This window comes from Sphaeramia orbicularis, chromosome 14 (assembly GCF_902148855.1).
Source record: "Sphaeramia orbicularis chromosome 14, fSphaOr1.1, whole genome shotgun sequence".
Lineage (NCBI taxonomy): Eukaryota > Metazoa > Chordata > Actinopteri > Kurtiformes > Apogonidae > Sphaeramia > Sphaeramia orbicularis.
In genome coordinates this window covers 19,606,323-19,630,433 of record NC_043970.1, presented here as the reverse complement: position 1 = coordinate 19,630,433, position 24,111 = coordinate 19,606,323, and the positions used below count along the sequence as shown (strand labels likewise).

Sequence of the window (24,111 nt, the reverse complement as noted above, 5' to 3'; positions counted from 1 at the left end):
TACAAATACTTTAAACAAGAAATAACTATCTGGTGTCTTCTCTCAGGACCAAAAAGTAGCTTTAAAACTTAAAGAAATAGTAATTTGACATTTATTGTGATAATTATGGATATTGACTGACTTTTTATTATAATCATATTTGAGGCCACATCGCTCTATGTCTACATTCAGTCTTTATTTCATCCTCAGAGCTGTTCTACACTGAACGCACCCACCTGCGGAGGCTGAAGGTGTTGGACTGTGTTTTCTACCAGAGGCTGAACAAAGACGGCATCCTCCCACCAGAGGACATCAAACACATCTTCAGCAACCTGGAGGAGATTATTCAGCTGCATGGTATTCACACACATACATGTACAACACTGCAAACCTGCTTTAAAGGTTGAGCCTGAGAGATTTAGTGATACCTAGTGGTGACTTTATGCCCTCAAACAGTCTGGTTAGAGTGAGTATTTGTTACCTCTGCCAAGGAGGTTATGTTTTTGCCGGCGTTGGTTTCTCTGTCTGTCTGTCTGTCCATGTGCAAGATAACTCCAAAAGTTATGGACGGATTTGGATGAAAATTTCAGGAAATGTTTTCAGGTGGTGATCTTGGGGGGGGGGGGGGGGGGGGGCGGGCACTGATCTGCCTTGGTGGAGGTCTGCGCTCTCCGAGTGCTTCTAGTTTAGAGGATAAATTAAATTAGATAATTTAATCTTTTGACTTGTTACTAATGTTTTTATTCTTTTATTACATCAGATAACAAACCCTTCCCAAAGCAAACATGAGCTGCCATGAGAAAAAAATGTGTTAAGATGCCGACAAAATGGAATAAAAACCATGATATATGCACAGTTTTCTGTTCTGCAGCAAGCTTTTTTCAGGTTGTTTTGCCCATGTTAAGATTTTGAAGTTATAATGACATATATTTCATGTATTTGCAGTAAATATATGAATTGTCATATGTGTGTCAGTTTCTGTTACAGAGCAGATGACAGCCATTCGAAAGAGGAGTGAGACGTCAGTGATTGGTCAGATTGGAGATGATCTGCTGGGATGGGTAAGACAGACTGGATATGCCATATTCTGACTATTGGATTTATTTTTATATGTTAACAACAAGCAGCATAAGAGAACATTCCATTATGTTATAAAACCAAATCAAACCGATATCTCAAATCATTTGTCCCATCTGCTGTTAAGTTTTTAAATAGTCTGTAGTTGAGCTTGTTGGGAACCATGCACTGTTAACTATGATGACTTATTTACTGTATTTCTTGTATTTAATGTATTATGTGAGATTGATTGTTTTGGTGATATGTGAGTTATGTACACTTCTGTTGCAAATCAAATTGCTCTTCGGGGACATTAAAGATTTTTCATTTCAGTTCAATTCAAGCTGGCAAAAGATTTACAGGTAAATAATAAAAATGCCATGGCCATGGCTCAGGAGGTAGGGCGGGTCTTTCAATAACAAAAAGGTTGGCGGTACGAATCCCGCTCTGTCCTAGTCAGTCCGTTGTGTCCTTAGGCAAGACACTTCACCCTCCTTGCCCCCAGTGCCACTCACACTGGTGTATGAATGCGTATGAATGTTCGATGGTGTTCGGAGGGGCTGTAGGCGTGAATTGGCAGACACTCCTCTGTCAGTCTGCCCCAGAGCAGCTGTGGATACAGATGTAGTTTACCCCCACTAGAGGAGGAATGTGAGAGCGAATGAATAATGGGTCAATAATGTAAAGCGCTTTAAGTCCATAGAAGTCGACAACACTTCTGGACACACTAACATAAGTTTCCTTTTTGGCTCAGTAAAGCTTGAACTGGTTTTTGTGACTCTAATTCTGTGTTGTAACGCTTAATAAATGTTTTCAACAGTAACCCTCAGCTGTGGATGGATGATGGTTCTTGATGCTGAACCATTTTCCTCATATAAACTTGTCCTTAAATGTCCCTGTATTAGCACATTACAACCCTGAATGCCAGGAATAGATGCATATTTACAAAATGAACTGATGTTGACCAGATAAACCTGAAACATGTTGTTTTCCTACTGTTTGTAATCAAACACAAGTCAGCACTTTGTACATTTAGAAGTCACTGCTCTGTTTTCATGTGCATTTTTAATATCATCCCATGTTTCTCTGATTTCTGTTTTTTTTAAAGTCTGTCTCAAATATAAACCTGTTTTATGTGAAGTGTTTCTGATCTCTGCAGTAGACGTAGATGAAAGCCACAGCCCACATTTGAGGCTTTTCAGTAATTCCACTGGGATTCAGTATAATACAATAACAATCCCTAAATAAAGCCTGGATGCTGTTTATGATCACTGTGCCTTTTTTCAGGTACAACCACCTCCAAAGCTGCTTTTGCTGGAGTTTATTAGCTGCTATTTTTAATTCTGTTTTCATTCCAGTTCAGTGGCGATGAAGAGGAGAAGATCAGGAGGGCGGTGGCGACTTTCTGCAGTAACCAACCATCAGCTCTGGAGCTCATCAAGACCAAAAAGAAGAAAGACCAGAGGTTCGCCTTGTTCATGCAGGTCAGAATCAGTGCTCGTACATGTATGTTTTAACGTGATGATCATAATATTCTGATTGTAGAGGGCTGGGGGATGAAATGATATGTTGTAGTATAATATTATGTGTATTGTTAAGAGCTTTACATGTTTTTTTTTTTTTTTTTATCTAATTACAGTTTTTGAGATGCTTTTGTAATGTTGAGTCTTGCATTTTTTATGTTGTCTTCTTGGTGCATCATCGTTTTTTGCAGCTTTTATATTTTTCATTTTGATATGGTCTTTTAGGTCTTTTTTAGTTATGTTATATTGACTTATTACGTCTTGTTACATGTTTTATTTTCATTTTGATATGTCTTGTTGCTGTGTTCACATTATTTTGTCTTGTTTCATGATCATTTTTATCATGATAATATTTTTGGCTGTATCACCTAAACCTAGTAAATTCTGTTAACAGTTGCTCAAAATGAATCCCTGTTGAAATATAAGGTTATTGTTTTTTTCCCGTGATGTAGTGGCTTGGCTTGTACATAATTATACAACAGTTTTTGTTTTTTTTTCACTTTTTCCACAGGGATGTTCTATGTTCCTGTTGCTCTTAACATAAGAAAAAGGGAACTGTTTTGAACTGTTTACCTTTGTCTCTCACTTTTTAATCCCTAATAAACATTTTAAAAAGAGGGAAAATGTAATTCTGAATGGAAAAAATTCTACTGTATAATAATGAGCTTATCTTTGGGGAGAAAAATCTCTGACATGTTGATATGGAACAACTTGTATTCTCATTCATATTTTAAGTAATATATCCAGAATTTCAGTTATTAAAACTAGTCCAGAAGAGGGAACAGAAGGAAAAATAAGGTTCTGACACAAATCTGTTTTCAGTTTTGTATTTTTTCTCTTTACGTTTTGGTGGGATATCAGATGGTTTGACTCTGTTAGAAGTTCAGAAGGAAAAATATCATTATTATATTTTTGGAACTGTTTCTCGCACCTCTTCAGAATAGCGTACAGACCATAACTATTACTCTTCATCTTACTTTGTACTGCACCTCTTCACTTTTTTCCCTTGTATCTTTTATGTATCGTAATTACTTTTTAAAAAAATCTATTAATTTATTTCTTTTGTATTCTATGTATTGTCTTTTTTATCCTCTGCTGTACAGTGTCCTTGGGTGTTGTGAAAGGCGCTAATAAGTAAAATTTCTTCTTCTTCTTCTTCTTCTTCTTATTATATTTATTAATAATAGTTTATAGACAAGTTAAAGGTGTCTGATTACACACAGCTTTATGCTAAAGGTCAACACAAAAGGTTTGTTTGACATTAACTGTTGTACTGGATTGTGTTTTATTGTCAAATCTGAAAAGGTACTATAGCTGTCAGAGAAATGTGGAGTAAAAAGTATAATATTTGTCTCTGAAATACAGTGGAATAGATCAATAAAGCTGCACGTATTAGAAATAGTTATGTAACTTTATGATGTGGTTGTTGCTTTTCTTCAGGAAGCTGAAAGCAACCGTCTGTGTCGGAGGCTGCAGCTTAAAGACATCATTCCAGTAGAAATGCAGAGAGTCACAAAGTACCCGCTCCTGTTGGATAACATCGCCAAATACACAGGTACAAAGTACATGACGTTGTCTTTGATTGGACTAAATGTTGGCTTTTTCTTTAGCAGCTCCTTTAACAGTTGCTTGTGTGTTGTATTGACAGAGGATGGTGAGGAAAGGAAAAAGGTAAAGAAAGCTGCAGAATGCTGTAAAAAGATCCTAAACCACGTTAACCAGGCCGTCAAAGAGGCTGAAAACAAACAGGTACAGGAGTCAGTTATTTATTATTCACAACCAACTAGTGGGATATTTTAGGTATACTCTCAAAAATTGGGGTTGTTTTTTTTCCAACAGAGGTTAGAGGATTATCAGAGGAGGTTAGACCTGTCGTCACTCAAACAGAATGAAAACCCTGTGGTCCTGGAACTGAAGGTTGGTCATCCCATCACTGGAAGACATTAAGAACTTAGTGATGTTTTGACTTTTAGCATCAAGTACATTAACACGTCAGAGCTTATTACATTATTGGTGGAGTTAAACATGTTAAAATTACTCTGTGAGTATATTTTACTGGCTATAAATTCACATGGGTCTAAGTAAAGTCTATTTATGAGAAACTTTGAGTTGTACAAGTATAGGTACATCAGAGTACAACTTGAGTAACAATAGTTCCACCAATGACTAACTTGAAACATAATGTGGTTAATAATGAAGTTTAGTCTTATATTTACATCGAAATATATTCTTTTCCAACAGAATCTGGACCTGACTAAGAGAAAGATGGTACATGAGGGACCTCTGTCCTGGAAAATCATGAAAGACAAGAGGATTGGTATAGATGCACACTTCCACACAATGTGAGAAATACCCTGTTTTTCCACACGCATGCAGTCTGTATGAGCGTGTCTTTCTTTCAGACATGTACACCATCCTCCTGGAGGACATTATGGTTTTACTCCAAAAGCAGGATGAACGTCTGGTCCTTAAGTTTCATGGCAAGAATCTGGCCAGCACCGCTGACGCCAAGCAGATCTTCAGCCCCGTCATCAAACTCAGCACAGTCCTGGTTCGACCAGTGGCAACAAGTATGAACCACAGTTACTATGAAACACACTGTGGCCTGTAGAGTTGGAATAATTTAGTTTTGAGCCACATTGCTCTTTTTATTTCTATTTATACACATCATTAATCACCGTTGACCATGATTGCATACTGAGTACAAGTTATACTTTATTATTTGATAATAAATCTCATCATCACAATCATTTCATGGGAAGAGGTAAAAGTATGTTATTCAAACTTTATGGCCATGGGTGTGTTGTCTTTGTCATACCTCATGACAATAGCAGAAATCAGATTTGGTACTAAAACTCTTTACAGCTTTACAGTTTGGTTCAGTTTGTCTCAGTTTACCTCAGTTACAGTTTGTACAGTTTAGAACCTTTTCTCTACCTGCTGATACAGATGTGTCACACTTCTGTCTCTTCAGACCACAGGTCGTTCTTCGTCCTGTCCATGTCAGACAACGTGGCTCAGATTTATGAACTGACAGCTCAGACCATCTCTGACCAGAGAACGTAAGTCTTGCGCCACAAACAGGTCAACTCCACTACATGTCTTGCGTTGCCTCAGTCTCATGCCGCTGTTTTTCATCTGTTAACGCAGGTGGCAGCGTCTGATCACACAGTGTGCCGATGCCATGAAGGCCAAGCTTCATAACAGAGATGCAGCTGCAGCTCGGTCTGAGTGAGTCCAACAGTACAAACCTCTGCTACCGCTGCTGATTTGTGTGTGTTTTCTAATGTCGGTTGTGTTTCAGTGATGAACGGGAAGCCAATGAGATCATCAACCATGGGATGTCGAAGTCGAGCAAAGATCCGAACGACACATCAGCTGGAAGTTCAGGTAGCACCAATGGAAGTAAACCCTGTGTTAATGCTGCAGCTCTAACAGCTCTGAAGTCTTCATCCAGATGTCTTTTTTCCAGATGCTCAAGCTCCAGCGAACACAAACCCCTTTGATGGCATGAAATCAGAGGATGAAGAAGAGGAGTTGGCTCTGGCAGACAGGCAGGAGGAAGAGGAGGAGGACGGAGAAGTGGATGAAGCCGAGCTCGAAGCCTTCCTAGATGGGCAGCTGGCAGACAGACTGCAGGAAGAGTCACAGCAGGAAAACCAACAGCAAAACTCTCTGAGCATACCTTCATCCAAAGCCGAAGAGGCTCTGAGGACCTGTGAGTTCACCACGAGAGTTTCAAAACACCCATGGCGGGGCGTTTTGGTCAGGAAATAACTCATGTCTTGTGTTTAGTGGCGATGCTGAAGCAGGTCGTGTTTGACCACATGATCAGCAGAGACGGCGAGGAGGAAAAAGACACGGAAACAGAGGAGACTAAACAGAGTGAGGCCTCTGGGTGTCAGATGAACACCTCCTTACCAGAGGGTCCTGACCAGGCGGCGACGGCATGGGACGAAAGCAGAGTGTCTGCAAATTCACCGCAAGAAGATCCTCAGGTCCTTCCTGCTGAAAGAAACGGTGAGAGAATGAACAAACAAACAAAACAAGACATTAAATACTGACCAGCATTAGCCCCTTACTGCCTACATTTATTTACAATTATATAAAAAAATTGTGTTGTCTATGGAATATAGCACCTACAATAGCTGTTATGAAAACCAGTAACATTTGGCATAATTGTTATATTAGTAATTAAACAAGTTTTCCTGTTTCGGGCATGTAGATTATTTTATTGATGCTACTATTATTCAGTTCCTCCAGTCAGCAATCAAAACAAAACAAAAATGATCCAAAAATCAGTAGAATGTCATAAAATTAATAACACTGTTACAGAAACAGGCTGTTGAAATTGATCCATGAACGTCAGGGATCCTAGATAACCAGGTAACATCATTAGCCTCATAGAATAATGGCTTAAGTCATATTTTTTTCAGGACACAGTCTATGATGCAAAATGAAGCAGCAGTGGGCAATTATGCTATGAGGCTAACATTTAAAAAGAGCAAAACAGTGGAATATCAAGCTGAATTTGTGACAATAGTCTACAAGGGGTTAAGGCTTTGTACACCAGCAAAACATCAAAACATGTTTATCATATGCATCAAGTCTTTGGAGATAATATTAGAGACAGATCTTTATTTCTAATTTCCTCTGTTGAATAAGTGGAAATGGTCATATTTAGTGCAAAGCCTTGTTTTAATCCACCCCTGTTTGCAATTCTCTTTTCAACAAACACTGCACTTCCTTAACCATCTCAAAAACAAAGAAAACCCTGTAGCGTTTCAGTGGAGTGAAGCCATTCATCGCTTATCAGAACTTTTATTGAGCAAACAGATTCTTCCTTTTGTGCTTCTAAGTTTCTACAAGTGACAGTTTCGCTGAAAGAGTAAAACACACACCTGCAGTGACTGAAATCAGACAATCACACTTCAAAAAACTGAACAAGAAGGAGTGTTGAAGTGTTGAAAACAGCCAGATTATATTGTTGAATGGAATTAATCATGTAATAAACATGTAGAAATATATGTTGTGTTAAATTAGCAGCACATAACAGGACCAGCACCAGAACTTAATCCATAGATAACATCCATAGTCCATGTTATTGTACTTTTAGAATGTAAGCCCCTTTTATGTATTTGGCTGTAGCCGTTCAGCCTGAGCATATTTTCCTATATCTGTCATTGTTTAACAGTTTTCCTCCAGTATACTAGTACTTCGTAATACATGTGATGTTTTATTATGTTGGTCGATGTCCAGGACAACAGAAACGGAAATTAGCTTCTCTGCTAAATCTGGTGCACGCATCTTGTTCTTTGGAACTAATGCTAATACACACTGTCATGTAACTACGACGGCTGTTCAATAAGTTCATGGCCTCACCCAGAAATACTGGTTGTTATAATACAGGATGTTACATTCTTTCGTGATGGGATAGTGATGCTTGAACATCGATGGACCAAGTGCATTGCTGTAAATGGAGATTATGTTGAAAAATAAAATATAAATTATCAGTCTGTGTTGTTCTGTTCTGGGTGAGGCCATGAACTTATTGAACGGCCCTCGTAAATAAATACTATGGTTTATGTTTTTTTTCCCAGCCTGTATTTGAGGTCCAGCTTTAATTAGTTTGTGTCTTGCTATTGCACCTTATTTCATGCACTTTGATGCATCTTTGAGAAGTACACTCTGCTTTCAAACTTAAGAAATGGAATGGATTTTAGTTATTGCCTCACAGTAATTCAGTACTATGTGATGCAGATTTGTATTTTTGTAACTTTTTTTTTTATCACCATTAAGTCCTCCAGTAAGAATACAAATGAAGCAAATGTGTTTTATTCAGAAATGGGCCGGTCAGCTCATATCCTCCATCATACACCTGCTCTTCTTGTGTTTCCAGGTGGTTTTGTGGTTCTGGATTTCGGAGGAGGCTTTGAGGAGAGCAGCACTGACGATGACCTCGGAGCAGGAGGAGACGTGGGGATCGACATGAGGAAACTGTTGTCGTCATCGTCGCAGAGGGGCGGTGGCGGCCCCAACCTCAGTCGGCAGGTCATGACCCACCTGCGCCTCCTCCAGGCCGACCTGCAGTATCTAAAGGTCCAGTAGAATTTATATGATGACTTAATATACTGACGTTCACAAACCCTAGAGAAGGTAGGAAAACACACTGAGGGTGACAGTGACAGTGAAAACAGAATGATTCAGATCCTTTATTTAAGTAAAAGTACTAAAAAAAAGGACTTAAGTGGTGAAAATACTCCATTACAAGTAAAAGTACTCCATTTACAAGATGTACATGAATGTACAAATCAATACTGATAATTGTCCTGACAAATGACAAATTGTTATTTCTTTTCCAGCTTAAAGGCAGATTTATTCTGGTTGTATCATCATATAAAACTGTCATTTGTGCTTTCAAACTTTTTTAAGATCAAAACACAGACCACTTACATTTCAGAAATCCAAAAGCATAAAACATTCACAACTATCATAAAGATACACACAATTTTCTGTTGTTATGCAACGAAACTTGCAATATTGTTGCACCACCGGTGTAATGACAATAAAGTCTATTCTGTTCTTCTATACATACATAATATATAAAGAGTCTCTGTACAACAGCAAAATATGCAGAAATACAATTATGTAAAACAACAAAACAGTGAAACATTCAAGAGACCAAAGGAAAAAATAGATATTTCAATAAATCTAAACCTTTTTCCTGCACAGCCCTTGTACAGTAGTGGTCTCCATCAGTGTTTTACTATTGTATATGAAGATTTGTAGATTTATTTTACTGATGTCATCATGTGTTCAATTTTAGTGCTGTAAATGTTTATGGTTGAGCTCATTTGATCTATTTTATCTACTGTTTTAGTTTCAAACTCAAACCAGTGTTGTTAATAACAATTAATGTTTAGATTTTCCTTTGTTTAATACCAGAAGTGTCAATGTGCAAACTACATTTACTGTCCCTGCATCTGTTTTTCAATGGTGCATTATTATGTTTTATTATAAAATTGACATATTGACTTGCAATAAATGCAAGCATTTATACATATCCCCTCAACTGGATAAAATTTACTCAAATAGCAATGCATTTCTTTACACATGGTTTAAACATTTTATGACATTTAGTAGTGTGTGATGTGACAACAAGCTCAAACTTAACAGTTTATTAGAGGGTGGGGTTATAATATATATAAGGGTATGTAGATAGATCAGGAATTCCATCTGTTCGAGATTTTTGTCTATCCCGTTTCATAGATGCTATTTCACCCGATTCATTTCAAATTGGACAAATGTTCTTCACCACTAAGAGAGATGCAGTGTACTGTTTGATGCCTGAATTGCAATTTTGGGATTTTTTTTTTAAATAAGTTTTTCAAAATTTCCAGTTAGACAATTTGTCCAACCAATTTCTCAGACACTGGTGGTTGTATTAGTAACCTCTGCTTACTCTGTCACTTGTTATAAGGGGTATAATATTTATGGAACTCACACACAGGCAGATGTTTAGGTAGACAGACAGACAGACAGGCTATGGCGCTAACTGCTATACTAACATGTTTCCAGGAGGTGGAGATGAAATACAAGGAGCTGAGACAAACACTCGGTGATACAACTACTGACTCTGATGACAACAATGGTGTGTGTCAGATATCAACTCATATGTGAACAAATATCACCTCATCGGTTTATTTACTGCCTCTCAGTGTCTGTTTCTGATCTTTTCCAGATGGGATCCAGTGAGTTGATCTTTGCGCTTCTCATGGACGTGTTTGTCGACTTTCATGTTACTTTTTTCACATCGTCTGGACTGATCCTTAACCACTGAACACTGGTGTTGTCGAATAACTTCAAACTCTTATCAAAGTCGTGTCTGTTCTACCGTTAACTCACAATGCTCCCACCAGCAAAGGGAGAACGAAGTGAAGCGCATGAACCCACACAAGGACAGTTCAGTCGCTGCGTGAAGCGTCTTAAACACTGGAGATAAGAAGCAGTCGGTCAGAGAAGAAAGGGAAATGGACAGATCACATTCTCTGAGGATCACAGGAGGTTACGTTCAGGAGGCAGCACAGTACGTCATGTCAGTACCTGAATATGGACACTGTTATCTGGTAAAAACCTCCATAAATACAAAGACTTGATGTTTGAAAACTACAAACAGGATATCAGACACTTAGATTGAATGGTTCTTTCAACATTTACAGGATGGATTTTATCCAAATTCAAGACTTTTTGGATAAACCATCTTTTTTTTTTTTTTTAATAAATAGGCAAATATAAATGTATGTAGTATATATGCATTTCCACACAGAGGTAGATTATATGTAGGAAAATGAGTATTAGACTGAGTTACATTTGCCAAGTTTAAGTGTAAAGATGAAAAAAAAACTGTATTATGTAACATCTGACACTTTAACACACACAGAGTTTGACTCACTTCAACAAAAATGAATAAAAATATTTGCAGGAATTATTACCTCATATTTCAATTTTAACACTATTTAATGACTTCTAGAGCCTAATATTAACTGAAGACATTTGAAGGACATATCTGCTGTAACATCTGATGCCTTCACCTCTAAGTGTCTCCAAACAGGTTTTATAGTTTTTCCTGATTAGATAGAATCTTTCAAACTATTGGTGACAAGACTCAACACACTGACAACAAAACCTCACACTGAACCATCAGGACATTGAATATCTCTTAAAATCTTCTTTCATCAGTACATCAGTAAACACATGAAACACCAACTACACACTGACAGAAAAAATTAAAAACAAAGATAAATCTTCTTTTTCCCAGTTTGAAGGTGCAATTTTAGCCAGGATCTGCTGAGACTATTTGTGTTTAGTATCAAATTACAGTTTTTCCAGGAAATTGTTCAGAAATTAGATGAGAATTATTTAAAATATAGAAGCAACTGGATAAAGATTGTGCAAAAAGTAAAAGTATAAAGTTAGATACGCAAATGTAAGAAGTCTCTGCAAATTGCATGAAGCATAATCTCACTAAGTCACTTTACAAAACACAGTCCAGAATGACAGCCTCTGACAAATATGGCACATGAGTTTTTTCTTTGTCAGTTCTGTTCTTAGTTAATGTGACGCTGTTATTGTAGTAGATTTTAAAGGTCCGGTTTGGCAGATTTAGGAGCATCAGACTGCAAAAACAGAATGTAATATTCATAATCGTGTTTTATTAGCGGTAGTCACATGAAAATGAGAATCCTTATGTTTTCAGATGAGTCATTTATATCCACAAAAGGAACAGAACAGACATTCTTTTCTTCTTTTTCTTCTTCTTTGTTTTATATCAGTAAAATCCATCAATAATGTACCTAAAAGCTTAAGATTTTTCAATGGGACTTGGTTTTTCTATTTGTCAAATGACTGGGATGAGAGGAATAATAGGGAGTGAGGATCATAGTAAGTTGGTTTTTACCCAGAAAACCAGAAGAACACCACATTGCCTATATGCCTATATTATAGTAACCCACTTAAAAGAAACAGCGCACATAAATGGAAGGAAAGCAGGGTTAAAATTGACTACTATCTCACCCACTATGTCTGACAATGGACCAGAGTTATCATCCTCTTGTCTAAAAGACTCGAAAGGGCAAAACAAAAAAAAGAATCACATTTTTTCTGTACATCATAGGGAAGGGAGCGGTATTTTCAGTCGGTTGTAATATGCAACCTCACCACTGGGTATCACTAATATCACAAACTGACCATAAAAAGCCTCTTTCCTTTAATGCTTCAACATAATTACAAAATTAAAAGGGTAGAATGTGCAAACAAATTGTCTAAATATAGCTGATATTCTGACAAATCCATCATGTCTTTACTACAATAACAAAAGCGCAAACCATAGACCACTGGTTTCCCTACTGCCATTCTGATGAGAAGTTCAATGTAAGTCTATGGGAGTCGCCATCTAGTGGTTGTTAGTGGTATTGCAGCTTTTGGATGTGGTCCTTGTTTATTGACACAAGCAACACATATAAATTGACACAGAAGTTGAGAAGAGTATTTTACCTTTTGTACATTTTTAAACACTATGGAGGATAATTTCAGGTTGTGCAAAAAGCTTCCTGATGACACCACTTTCATCTCTTTCCATATTTAAGCTTATTTTGGTACAAGCTTTGGAGACCTTTCTTTTACGTATCTGCACTTTCACCACAGGACTGATCACAAACATCCACTGGCCTCAAGACTGCACATCTGAAACTATAGCTCTGAGTAAGAAAGAAGAAAACCTTTCAAATACTGTATATATACACGTGTATGGATTCATGTTGCTTGTCTTTAATGGAAAATATGAAATGTAAAGGAAAATAATGTATAAATATGATGATATATCAAAGATCTAGTTGGATGTTTTACTGTTACTGCATCGTTTTTTGTTTTTTTTTTACAATCATGTAACATTTTAACACAAATTACTTAAAAGAAGGGTGAGATATCCGTGCAAACGTTAATGTATTTTATAAATATTATGTTTCAACTGTTATGTTTTTATTGTATTGTTATTAACCCTGTTGTCATGTTGCTGACATTGTTAAGAACCACAATCCTTTTAGAGATGTGATCTGAAGTTGGCCTGTTGTTAAAAATGAAGGAAAAAAAAATTAACAAAAGTGTCGTGTTTTTTTTTAGTTTTTTAAGTTGTTTTCATCTTGTGTGTTACATGTTCTGTCTTTTTGCATCTTTAACCTCACTTTCATCTCAATACACATTTTGTTTTTTAAATCTTGTGTCCTTTGTATCCAGCCATTTACATTATTTTCATCTTGTTGCATCTTTTATAGTATTTTCTTGCTACTTTATTTTTTAATTTTATTTATTTATTGTTTATTTTGTGGGGGGGTTTTTTGTGCATCTTTTGCGTCAGTGTCATCTCATTGCGTCTTTTACTGTACGTCATTATTATCTTGTTGCATCTTTTACATTGTTTCTACCAGGGGGTGTTAGTTCAGGGGCCACATTCAGCCTGATTTGAACTCAAGTGGGCTGAACCAGTAAAATAATAACAGTAAAAAAAGTAAAATTCTATTATGATTGGGTTTAAGTTTACAAAGTTTCCTTAAAAATGTTAATAACATGAACAACTTGAATTGTCTTAAGAAAAACAAGTGCAATTTTAACAATATTATACCTCGGCTTATCAGTTTATCATTTACACATGTGCATTACAATCGCACAAAACATTTAGTAACAAGCAGAATATTGGTAAAATTGCATTTACTTTTCTTAAGATATTTCCGTTTGTTCATATTTGTTCAAGTTATTCACATTTTTTGTAAATGTGTAGTTTGGTAATGTAAACATTTTCATGTTAATTTACTTTTTTTTTTACACCAAAAAACAAAGAAAATTTGGGGTTGTTATTATTTATAGGTTATAATGATAATATTTTACTGGTCTGACCCACTTGAAATCTAATTGGACTGTATGTGTCTGTATGTGGAACCTGAATTAAAATGATTTTGACACCACTGATTGTTAATATCTTCAGAGTAATTTTTGCAGTTTTTCACAAATTCATCCTGTGGGCTGGATTGGACCCTTTGGCGGGCTGGATTTGACCCCCAGGCCACATGTTTGACACCTGTGTGATTTATTTATTATTGTCACAATGAAATTACCTTTTTTAAAAAAAAAAAAAATCTGTTATTGTTTTAATCCATTTAGGTTGAAATAACTCCCAGTCTTGTGAATGATTTGTGCACTGATGCAAAATCAAAAAAAAAAAAAAAAAAAAAAGAATTCGTTTATTCCTCTAAAATGCATGAATACTAAAGCATGTTTTGAAAATAATAAATTACAGATATTTTTACGACGGCGTAAAATTCCGCTGTAGTACAGCAAAACAAGCACGAGGAAAGTACAAGGAGGAGGCGCGTGAGTATTGGGACACGCCCCTCTGACCTCAGCCGTCCCTCGTGCCTCAGCCTCACCCTACTGTCTCCGCGCGCCATCAGTCTCCTCCATCCATCAATCAATTCATCAGTTAATCAGCTGATCCATCTGTGACCCGACCAGGCCGAAGACAGAGCAGAGAATCCGTCCATCTGGAAGGTGAGTCTGTTTTTGACCAGGTTTGATCCTCCTTCAGCCTCAGGAAGACGTGGAGTTTCATTGTCGGACATTTTCTTAGTAAATCTGAAAGGTTTGGAGTTTTTCAGCTCAGATAAACCACCAAACCAAAGTGTATCTAGGTTAGGATTTTTGAGGAATTACTGCAGGAAAAGTTGTAGAAGTGATACAAATGAGAGAGAATATGTCTAAAACTAGCGCCGAATTAATAAACTGCCTCTCATTGTATTTTTAAAAGTTGAAAATCTGCTTGTAAGTGTTGTTAGTGTAGGATTTTTGGTCTGAGAATGTTAAATGTCAAAGATTTTGTACGGAGTCTGGACTGCGCACAGAATGGAAACAACTGCGCACTTTAACCCTTTCATGCATGAATTATGAGAATCTTAGTCAATATGTTTTTCTTACGTGATTTCATTCCTCTTCAGGCATGACAGAAACAATGCAATTGAAATATTTTTATGAACCTATTTTTCATGCAGTTACAAAAATGTCCACTCAACTGGACACCATGTGTTTAATTTTTGAAGCAAAGAAACCCATCAACAGAAAGTGATAAACTGTGAAAACGATGAAATAAAACATTTGTAATGCAGCTAATCTGATGTTTTATCACATTTTAACATACTCTAATACCAGTTGTTACTCACTTCATGGAGATAATTTGCAAAACAAACAAACAAAAAAAACAACTTTTTTTGTAAGAAAACTGTTAATTACAGGCTAATAATTAGCAATTGATTTACACTAAATCATGTTACTGCAGATCAGATTTATCAAGAACAGCAAAGTTACAATAATGATATGAATTGCATTGTTTGTGATGATGCATAAGTGTCCACTGTGTTGGCTGATGTGGAACTAAAACAACAAAACCCATGAATATATAAGAGAACAGCTGTAGGATAGCTGTCCATTCTAGTGACCACTACGCATGAAAGGGTTAACACCAGAACAGAGTTGTGTTGTAACTATAATAAATAAGTGAATTTTGCATTTAAACCTCAGTAAATAATCTGAAATCAACAGGGATTGATATCTGTATACTGGTTTAGCTTTAGAGGCTTTGAATCTGAACTGTGACTCCTCAGATTAATCATATTTTACACATTAATGATTTAATTTGCAGCATTATGTTCATGATCACGATGTCAGCTTTAACAAACCGTGACTGAGAAAAAGCTGTAAAGTTATTTGTTTTGAATGAAACGTTAAAACACTGAAAGCAGCAGACCGAGAACATATTTAGTTTATTCTAAAAATGTGAAATTTCCTGTCCTAACCCTTTAGAGTCATTACACCTGAAAATGATTTTAGTAAGGGAGTTAAAAGTAATGTAGGAATTATGGTTTTTTAATAGTTACATCTTCTAGAAACATCACAGTCATGTCTTAAGGTGAAATGTCATGTTTTAACACACGTTTGTACTATTTAAAATGTAATACTTTGAATAACTATTGCATATATGATGCAAAATGACATATTTAAAATGCTCAGCATTTATTCTAAGTATATGAGTGCACTGCAAAAATCTATCTTTTTCTTTCCTTTTATTTATTTTCATGAAGATCCATAAAAAAATACACACACAAGATTTCCTACAAAACTCTTAGTGGATATATGTTGTCAGACCTTCTTTATTTTGAGGGAATTGGGAAAAGAAATAGAGAAAAGTTGGTTTAAAACAGTTTTTTTAGTGCATTTACTATTATTTTTGCACACCATTACAGCCATTATGTAAATACACAGTAAATACAAACTCATTCAGAAGTCATTTGTCTTAGAAAAAGGAACACATTTTTGCATTTTTCTGTCACATAAGTGTACATTTGTGTAGAGCGGCTCATTAACTGTGAGTTTAACAAACACAACAACAGTCTGTGTTTGTGCCGTCATTGACATGGAAACCGGTTTATTCGATTACATCTGGAATGAAGACTCAGCTGACCAGATGTTAGACGGATCCCACACGACAACAACACGACACAGTGTCATTATGTGTGCTTAGATTAGAAGCTGTTTGACTTTTTAACACTTTTAAACATATCACTACAATAAAACATGAACAGGAATGTATAGGTAGCATGTTTGTATTAATATATGTAGTTTTAACAGTTACAAACAACTGAACTCCAGTTATTGAGTTATTGATTTTACATTTATCAAAGAATAAATTATTGACTGTCCACATTCCTTATAATGAATGTTCATGGTGGTGGTTACCTGTATTGATAAAAATCCTTAATTAAATCATGAAAAGCCAACAATCCCAGACCTGCATAGACTAGATCAGGGGTGTCAAACTCATTTTAGTCCAGGGGTCATATCCTCCCAGTATGATCTAAAGTGGACCAGACCAGTAAAATAATAGCGTAATAATCTATAAATGTCAACTCCAAACATTTCTCTTTGTTTTAGAGTAAAACTATACTTTAAAATAAATGTGAATAACATGAACAACCTGACATTTCTTAAGAAAAATAAGTGCAATTTTAACAATATTATGTCTCAGTTTATCATTTATACATGTGCATTTTAACTTAAAGATCACAGTGGATCTACAAATACACAAAACCTTTAATAATAGGCAGAATATTGTTAAAATTGCAATTACTTCTAAGATATTTCAGGTTCATATTTGTTCAGGCTATTCACATTTTTTGTGAATGTTGTGAAATATTTCATGTAATTTTCCTTTTTTACACTAAAACAAAGAGAAACACTCTGAGTTCTCATTATTTTTAGGTTATTTTGGTTGTATTTTACTGTTCTGATCCACTTGAAGTCGAATTGGGCTCAATCTGGAATCTGAATTAAAGTGATTGTTAATATCTTCAGCGTAATTTTTGCATTTCACAAATTCATCCCACGTGCCAAATTGGACACTTTGGAGGGCCGTATGTTTGACACCCGTGGACTAGATCATCACACAACACTGCTGGTTTCTAGCTGACTTGATCCTGACTCCCTCTGAAGTCACAGCGACATAGAACACAATCCAGACAGATTCAGGTTTATGGTTCAGACTCTGCAGAGCTCAGTGCATGATGGGAAACCCCTGCCTCCCCTTCTGAATAAACTGAATTGACTTAGAGATGTAACAGTAACATGACATTGTGCAGTCTTATCACTTATTACTGCAGATTCAGATATAATGGTAGTGATCTGAAGTTCATTGCAGAACTAATGGTTTAAATGTTTACAGGCAGAAAACTAGACCATCTGTTTAAGTCTGGTTATTTTCCATAGTCATTGTCAAACTGTCAGCTGCTGGTGTTACTTAAAGGAGACATACAATGTAACACTGGGTGGATGTAGATGACTATGGTTAGCAGCAGGTGGATAGTTAGCTTAGCCCAGAGAGTCGACAGACGCCAAAGTGATGGTTTCAGAAACTTTATTCTGCAGAACTTAAAGAATTTGGTGGCAAGGCTCAATGACTCTACAACAGTGGTTCTCAAATCTGGTCCTTGAGGACCAGTACCTGCATGTTTTAGATATTTCCCTCTTCCAGCACACCTGGTTTAATTAATGATGAGCTCATCACCGAACTGTGCAGAAGCCTGATAACGATGTAACGGCTTCCAGGTGTGATGGAAGAGGGAACCATCTAAAACATGCAGGATACTGATCCTCGAGGACCGGATTTGAGAACCACTGTTCTACACTGTTCTACAGTATCCTACTTACAGTATACCTACTTAGTATACCTAGTTACATACTTGAACTAAAAGAACTACAGTAGAATAAAATGGATAATCTACACCCACTCATTACTACAGATGTGGAGTATATAGAATGAAGTCTCAATCCTGCTACATTATAGCAAAAGAAATGGGGACACTGCCGTGTGGTACTACTACACCCCCCTCCTGTTTTTACATCCCTGCCTCTGCTGAATTAATTTCATCCTTGGGGGAGACAACCAACCAATGTAAATAACAGGCACGTTGTGACTGCATTTTACTGGCACTAACATTCACCTGAAAGGAACTGTTGGCAGTCTCAGAATTTGCGAACGTCCCCATGCACTGGGGCGCCGTAAAGTGGGGGGTAGACGTAACAAATTCCTGGGGCCCAGCATTTGTGGGGGGGCCATAGAGCAGTGGAGAGGGTCCAGTGGATTCAGGTTAGAAGTTGTGAAAATTTCTTGTAAGATCTGCTGTATAATAGAGGAATAGAACACAGGAGTTGAATGTTGAAAGTATGTAAAGTTTCACTTTTGTGTTCACTTTCATTTCATGCCAGCATTAGTTACTTTAGTTACATTAGTTATGGACCACAACCCCACGTATATATAACTGCTGCCCCCCCCCCCCCAAAATCACATGCTGAATATTCATTAACCAGATGAACATCGCAGAATCAACACCTGTTTAGTTGTAGCTGAAAAAAAAATCACATTATCACTGTTTGTCAGAGGGAGCATGATGCATGTGATTTTCACCAGATTTTTTTTTTTTATCAACTGACTTTGTTTTAGAATTATATACCTACATATCGTTAGCCTCATAGCACAGTTGCCAAGCATAATTTTTCCAAGTCATAGTTTTTTCAGGTCACAGCCAATGATGAAAAATGAAGCAGCAGAGTTAGGAGAGTAAAGTTATGCGATATCACAATTTGGCCAAAAATATGACTTTAGGCAATTATGTTATGAGGTGAAATGATATTCAGATTAATATCTGTTTTTAATACCTCATTTGTAACTGTTAATTACCTTCATAATCTGGGTGTAATCTGTAAACTGACACAGTTTTACAGAGCCTAGGCTTATGGGATGTGAAGTTCACCTGACCATGGTGGTGTCACCTGACTGTGATGATGTCACATTCTACAACAGAGTGAGAGGTCAGAGGTCGTAGCTGTGTGATTATTAAGTTTAGCTCAGCTCCACTCTGACTGGACAATGTAATGTGTGACGTCTGGCTCGAGTCAGCAGAAATGCTTCACTGCTGCAATTGTTGACAGAATGACCTTTGACTTCTGACTGACACAATAAACACCTTGTTCACCAAAACACTGAGTCTGAGTGTGGGTTGTGTTAAAGGCGGTTTTTGTCTGGATGTTTTTTTCTGTTTGTACTGAAGTCATGTTCTTTTCACTGTTGTTGATATTTTAGTAATCAAACTTTTATGTTTTGGTCACTCATACTGAGTTATTCAGACAGTCCAAGGGTCAAATCTTTGTTTTTATTTCTATGTGTGGGTCTATAAATGAAGCCACACTAGCTTTGGAGTCAGATGTTGTAAATATTCAGGATTTAGGTCAAACCTCAGTCTGTAATGTAATAGGTTTTCACCATTTACAGCAACTTAATGATCATTATGTATTTATGCTGTAATTACATTTATTTTGAAATATTCTTTATTTTGCTGACCCAGTGCTTCTGCCATTAAAAACAGGCACATGTGGGTTAATTCTCCTGTCACTGCCCCTGACCACAGTCCGAATGAAGATCTGGAGATGGTCCCCGAGGGCCTTCATTAGGAGCTCACTGCTCCTAATGTATGCTAATGCTAATCCAAGATACTGTATTGGTAAATGCAGAGACCGAATTTCCCTACAGTGATAATAAAGCAATATAATCTTTAATTTACACTCATTATCTCCACAGAAATATATATTCATATCCCGTGTATAAACAGGGTTTTTTTTAAGTTAAGGTGACAGTTGCACAAATTCTTTATCTTTAATCCAGGAGCCACATCGGGCTGAACCAATCACATTCAACCATCACAATCACACACCAACCATCCAGTTACCTGCTGATGGAAATAAAAAAATGAACCAAGCCCAGACTAATTCTCATTTAAGAATTAGTCTGGCAGTGCAGTGTATCTGTATGACCTGTCTAATGGTATCACACACTACACAGGTGTGACCTCTGACCCCTGTTACCTGTCCAGATGAGTGACCAGCCTCCTCCGTATGCCCCTCCTCCCCCTGCTGGACCCTCTGCCCCTGGATTCAGTGGACGTACGTCAGCCTCACAACAATAAAACATTTAACTTCAGTTATAATTTCAATTGCATTTTTTATCTGATTGTATTTTTGTTTGGAGGAATTGAAGAGTCTTAGGTAAGTTTTCATTTCCAAACACCATTTCCAGAAGATTTGGAGCTTTTTTGATCTAAAATCTGTGACCTGTTAATTCATGGCAAACTTAAATCAATAAATAAAAAAAAACATATTTTAGTTCTGTATTTTAGAATATGTCCCAACTTTTGCTGAAATGGGGTTTGTAGTTTACTGAGTGATTATCTACTCGTTACCATGGAAATGATCTGTTCTGATCATGTGACCTGTCATCTCTCTGCAGCCTTTGGTTCTCAGCCTGCAGCCTTCCCCGGTTCACCGTATCAGGTACCCAGCATGCACTGCTGCACACACCTGTCCCTACTTGTCACATGACCTCTTCTGTTACCATGACAACCACCTGTGTCTCCTCTGCAGACCTTTCCCGCTCAGACCTTCTACTACCAGGGCCCTCCTCCTCCTCCTGTTTCTGCGGTACCGGGGCCCTCGTGGCCCTACCACCAGGACCACCACAGTGGGCCCCCAGGGGCCTCCTACCCCTGGGAGGGACAGGCACCCAAAGACACAGGTAGGCCAGAGGAGAGCAGCTTCACTGATTTAAAACACATTTACGTAGTGTTGACTGGTGGAAATATTAACCCATAAAGGCCCAGTGCTACTTTTGTGTCAGTTCCCATATGATATTTTCCTCTAATTTTAACCTTTCTGAAGTGATTTATAACCATTTATTATAATATTACCCTCTATGTTTTGCATTGTTTTAGTAAAAATCTTGCATGTTCCTATATTTAATTCATTGATCATGTAGATGTTCATAAAAGCTCAAATTAAAGTTGAGGGTTGTTATATCAGAAACCCAGAAAACTGAAGAAAAAGAGACTTTTTCACTAAAATATCAATATCTGAACAGAAACCAAGTGTCTCCATCCACTGTTATTGATCCAAATCCATGGGTTTTACTGGTGAATCAATGTTGTAGAACAGGGGTGTCAAACTCATTTTAGTTCAGGGGCCACATTCAGCTAAATTTGATCTGAAGTGGGCCAGACCAGTAAATTAATAACATAATAATATATAAATAATATCAATGCCAAAATTTTCTCTCTGTTTAAAGTGAAAAAAGTAAAATTAAACAATGACAATGTTTACATCTCCCAACTATCCTTTCAAACAATGTGAATAACATGAACCAACTGAAAAAATAAATGTAATTTTAACAATGTTCTGTCTCAGTTTATCATTTACACATGTACATTATAACTTACAGATCACAGTGGATCTACAAATAGACAAAACATTTAATAACAGGCAGAATATTGTTAAAATTGTACTTACTTCTCTTAAAACGTTTCAGGTTGTTCATATTTGTTCAGGTTATTCACATTTTTTGTGAAATTATACTTTGTTTTAGTGTAAATACATGAAAATATTTACATTTATTAAGAGAAATTTGGAGTTGTGAGTATTCATAGATTATTATGATAGTATTTTACTGGTCCTGCCCACTTGAGATTAAATTGGTCGGAATGTGGAACCTGAACTAAAAGGATTGTTAATATCTTCAGTGTAATTTTTGCATTTTACAACTTCCTCCCAAGGGCCGGACTGAACCCTTTGGCGGGCCAAATTTGGCCCCCGGGCCGCATGTTTGACACCTGTGTTGTACAAGATGACGGTGTTTCCATGTTCACTACGGAGCCTCTGAACGTCCAAATGGGTCACATCTGATGACCATGAAAAGATGACGAACTGCATTTTACACCAATTATTTTCATGTATTGATAGGATTAGTGGATTAACAGGTATTAACCAGCTTACATCAGTAGATAGTTCTGGTCGCCGATGGATGTTTGGGTCTCTATGGGTTAATGTTTTGCTCCAGATGATTGAACTGAAAGACTTTTGAGGAAAAATGTCATATAGAACAAAACATAATCAAGACATAATCACAGAGTAATTGTAGTGACCAAGATGTAACTGTATTCAGGATAAAATATTTAAAATTTGTGATTAATCAAGAGGATAATATACTTCAGTCATAGTTCACCGTGGCTATAGATGCTTGTTTTTATGTCCAGTTAATAACATATTTTGCTGAACCAGTAACTTTTGATATAATGATATAATAAATTACATATGATTAGATTAGAACTGAAAAATGCGAAATGTAACGGATAGTATTAGAGTAAGTCGTAGCAAATCACTTGGGGTGGTTAAATGTGGGGAAAAAACTATTTTGGAAGTCACCATAAAAATAATTCTAGGTCTTTAAGGGTTAAAGTTTGTATCCTACAGCACAGGACCAGTCTTCATTTTTGGTTTGGCTTTTGTTGGAGTTCTAGATCTGGTTCTCGGTGTGGACGTATTTGTGATGTTTTGGTTTCAGTGTACATGGTGAAGCCGGATCAAGGCAACAGCGGAGGGCTCGGAGGGCTCGGAGGGCTTGGAGGGTTCGGAGGTGGCCTCAAATCCTGTCTCGGAGCGTGCTCAGCCATTCTGTGCTGCTGCTGCCTCTGGGACATGCTCACCAGATGACCTCTGAACGCTTCACTCTTTATGTCTCTTATTTTCTCTATAAAAGACTAAACTGATGTCATTTGACCTATTTTGACCTGTAACAGCCACAGTGACAGAATTGTCCTTAATCACACCACAGTTTTTCTTTGCTTTAATAAAACAGTCAAGAATATGTGTTTATTTTTATTATATTTTAAGGTTTATTTTGTTTTTTTTCCATGTGTTGCTATTTTCTCTTTCTGTCACTGGATGGTGTAGTTTGCTTTTGTTGTTGGTTTCTGCAGTAAAAAGATGAACAACAAACCCAAAACTACTCAATCTGTTTTCTTTATTTATTTCTCTCAGTGTTCTACTTCATTGGTGACTTTTGTATGTTGATTGACTATTGATCATTCCTTGTTAAGCTTTAAAATAATGAATAAATAAACTAATGAACACTCTAATAAGTATTATTCTATCTTGAATTGAGGCTGTGAAGAAAAGGAGACAAGTCATTAAAATACTGTGGTTCTTATTTATTCTGACAAAACAACCAAATAAAGCATTAAATTCTTTTTATTTTCAGAGAAAAACCAATGCACAGTTAAGCACTGTCTTTAATTGAAACAACTGCAATTTATCAAATAAAAGTCAATGAAGAAGAATGCATGTCCAATAACAAGAGGATGAGAAGAAAGATGTACAATATGACCAAAAATTAAAAATGTTCCAGTCTTTCAGGACATTTTTTTATCCACCACATTTGTTTCATGTAAGACAGATTTACAAACAAAATTAACAGAATATAAAAATCTGCTTGACAGATTAGATAACTAGTATTGCATTTAATGATATGAGCTATGAACTAATGCCTAAATGTTTTTGAGGAAGGACTCAACAGAGA

At 36.6% G+C, this 24,111-nt stretch overlaps 2 protein-coding genes across 5 annotated transcripts in view; both read left to right on the top strand.

The window, feature by feature from the left end:
* LOC115433038 (rho guanine nucleotide exchange factor 12-like) overlaps nt 1-12,082 on the top strand; it is a 66,459-nt gene extending 54,377 nt beyond the window's left edge. Inside the window, exons 23-38 of one of the 2 annotated variants that reach the window (XM_030154227.1) lie at nt 190-336; nt 955-1,040; nt 2,394-2,519; nt 3,999-4,113; nt 4,207-4,307; nt 4,398-4,475; nt 4,800-4,875; nt 4,961-5,128; nt 5,533-5,620; nt 5,709-5,789; nt 5,863-5,948; nt 6,031-6,276; nt 6,354-6,578; nt 8,458-8,657; nt 10,137-10,209; nt 10,300-12,082. In XM_030154227.1, the coding sequence (XP_030010087.1) occupies nt 190-336; nt 955-1,040; nt 2,394-2,519; nt 3,999-4,113; nt 4,207-4,307; nt 4,398-4,475; nt 4,800-4,875; nt 4,961-5,128; nt 5,533-5,620; nt 5,709-5,789; nt 5,863-5,948; nt 6,031-6,276; nt 6,354-6,578; nt 8,458-8,657; nt 10,137-10,209; nt 10,300-10,313 (1,910 nt within the window). In that variant the 3' untranslated portion in view covers nt 10,314-12,082. Of the gene's footprint in view, nt 1-189; nt 337-954; nt 1,041-2,393; nt 2,520-3,998; nt 4,114-4,206; nt 4,308-4,397; nt 4,476-4,799; nt 4,876-4,960; nt 5,129-5,532; nt 5,621-5,708; nt 5,790-5,862; nt 5,949-6,015; nt 6,277-6,353; nt 6,579-8,457; nt 8,658-10,136; nt 10,210-10,299 lie in introns of both variants that reach the window. The other variant, XM_030154226.1, reaches the window with a different exon arrangement.
* A 2,424-nt stretch (nt 12,083-14,506) lies between these two features.
* Nucleotides 14,507-23,663, top strand: LOC115433079 (cysteine-rich and transmembrane domain-containing protein 1-like). Of its 3 annotated transcripts, none has more exons than XM_030154291.1 (5): nt 14,507-14,657; nt 20,582-20,651; nt 20,995-21,038; nt 21,129-21,279; nt 23,098-23,663. In XM_030154291.1, exons 2-5 carry the CDS (start codon nt 20,582-20,584, stop codon nt 23,244-23,246), a joined length of 414 nt encoding a protein of 137 aa, XP_030010151.1. In that variant the 5' UTR covers nt 14,507-14,657; the 3' UTR covers nt 23,247-23,663. The 3 variants fall into 3 exon arrangements, with proteins under 3 accessions (XP_030010151.1, XP_030010149.1, XP_030010150.1); XM_030154289.1 differs by having other exon boundaries at nt 14,508-14,657; nt 20,551-20,651; XM_030154290.1 differs by having other exon boundaries at nt 14,511-14,649; nt 20,549-20,651.
* Nucleotides 23,664-24,111: the final 448 nt, after the last annotated feature.

Coding starts and splice junctions, on each gene's coding strand:
- LOC115433079 (XM_030154291.1), top strand. CDS start 20,582: ATGAGTGACCAGCCTCCTCCGTATGCCCCTCCTCCCCCTGCTGGACCC. Junction 20,652..20,994: donor TGCCCCTGGATTCAGTGGAC/GTACGTCAGCCT, acceptor ATCTCTCTGCAG/CCTTTGGTTCTCAGCCTGCA. Junction 21,280..23,097: donor ACAGGCACCCAAAGACACAG/GTAGGCCAGAGG, acceptor TTTTGGTTTCAG/TGTACATGGTGAAGCCGGAT.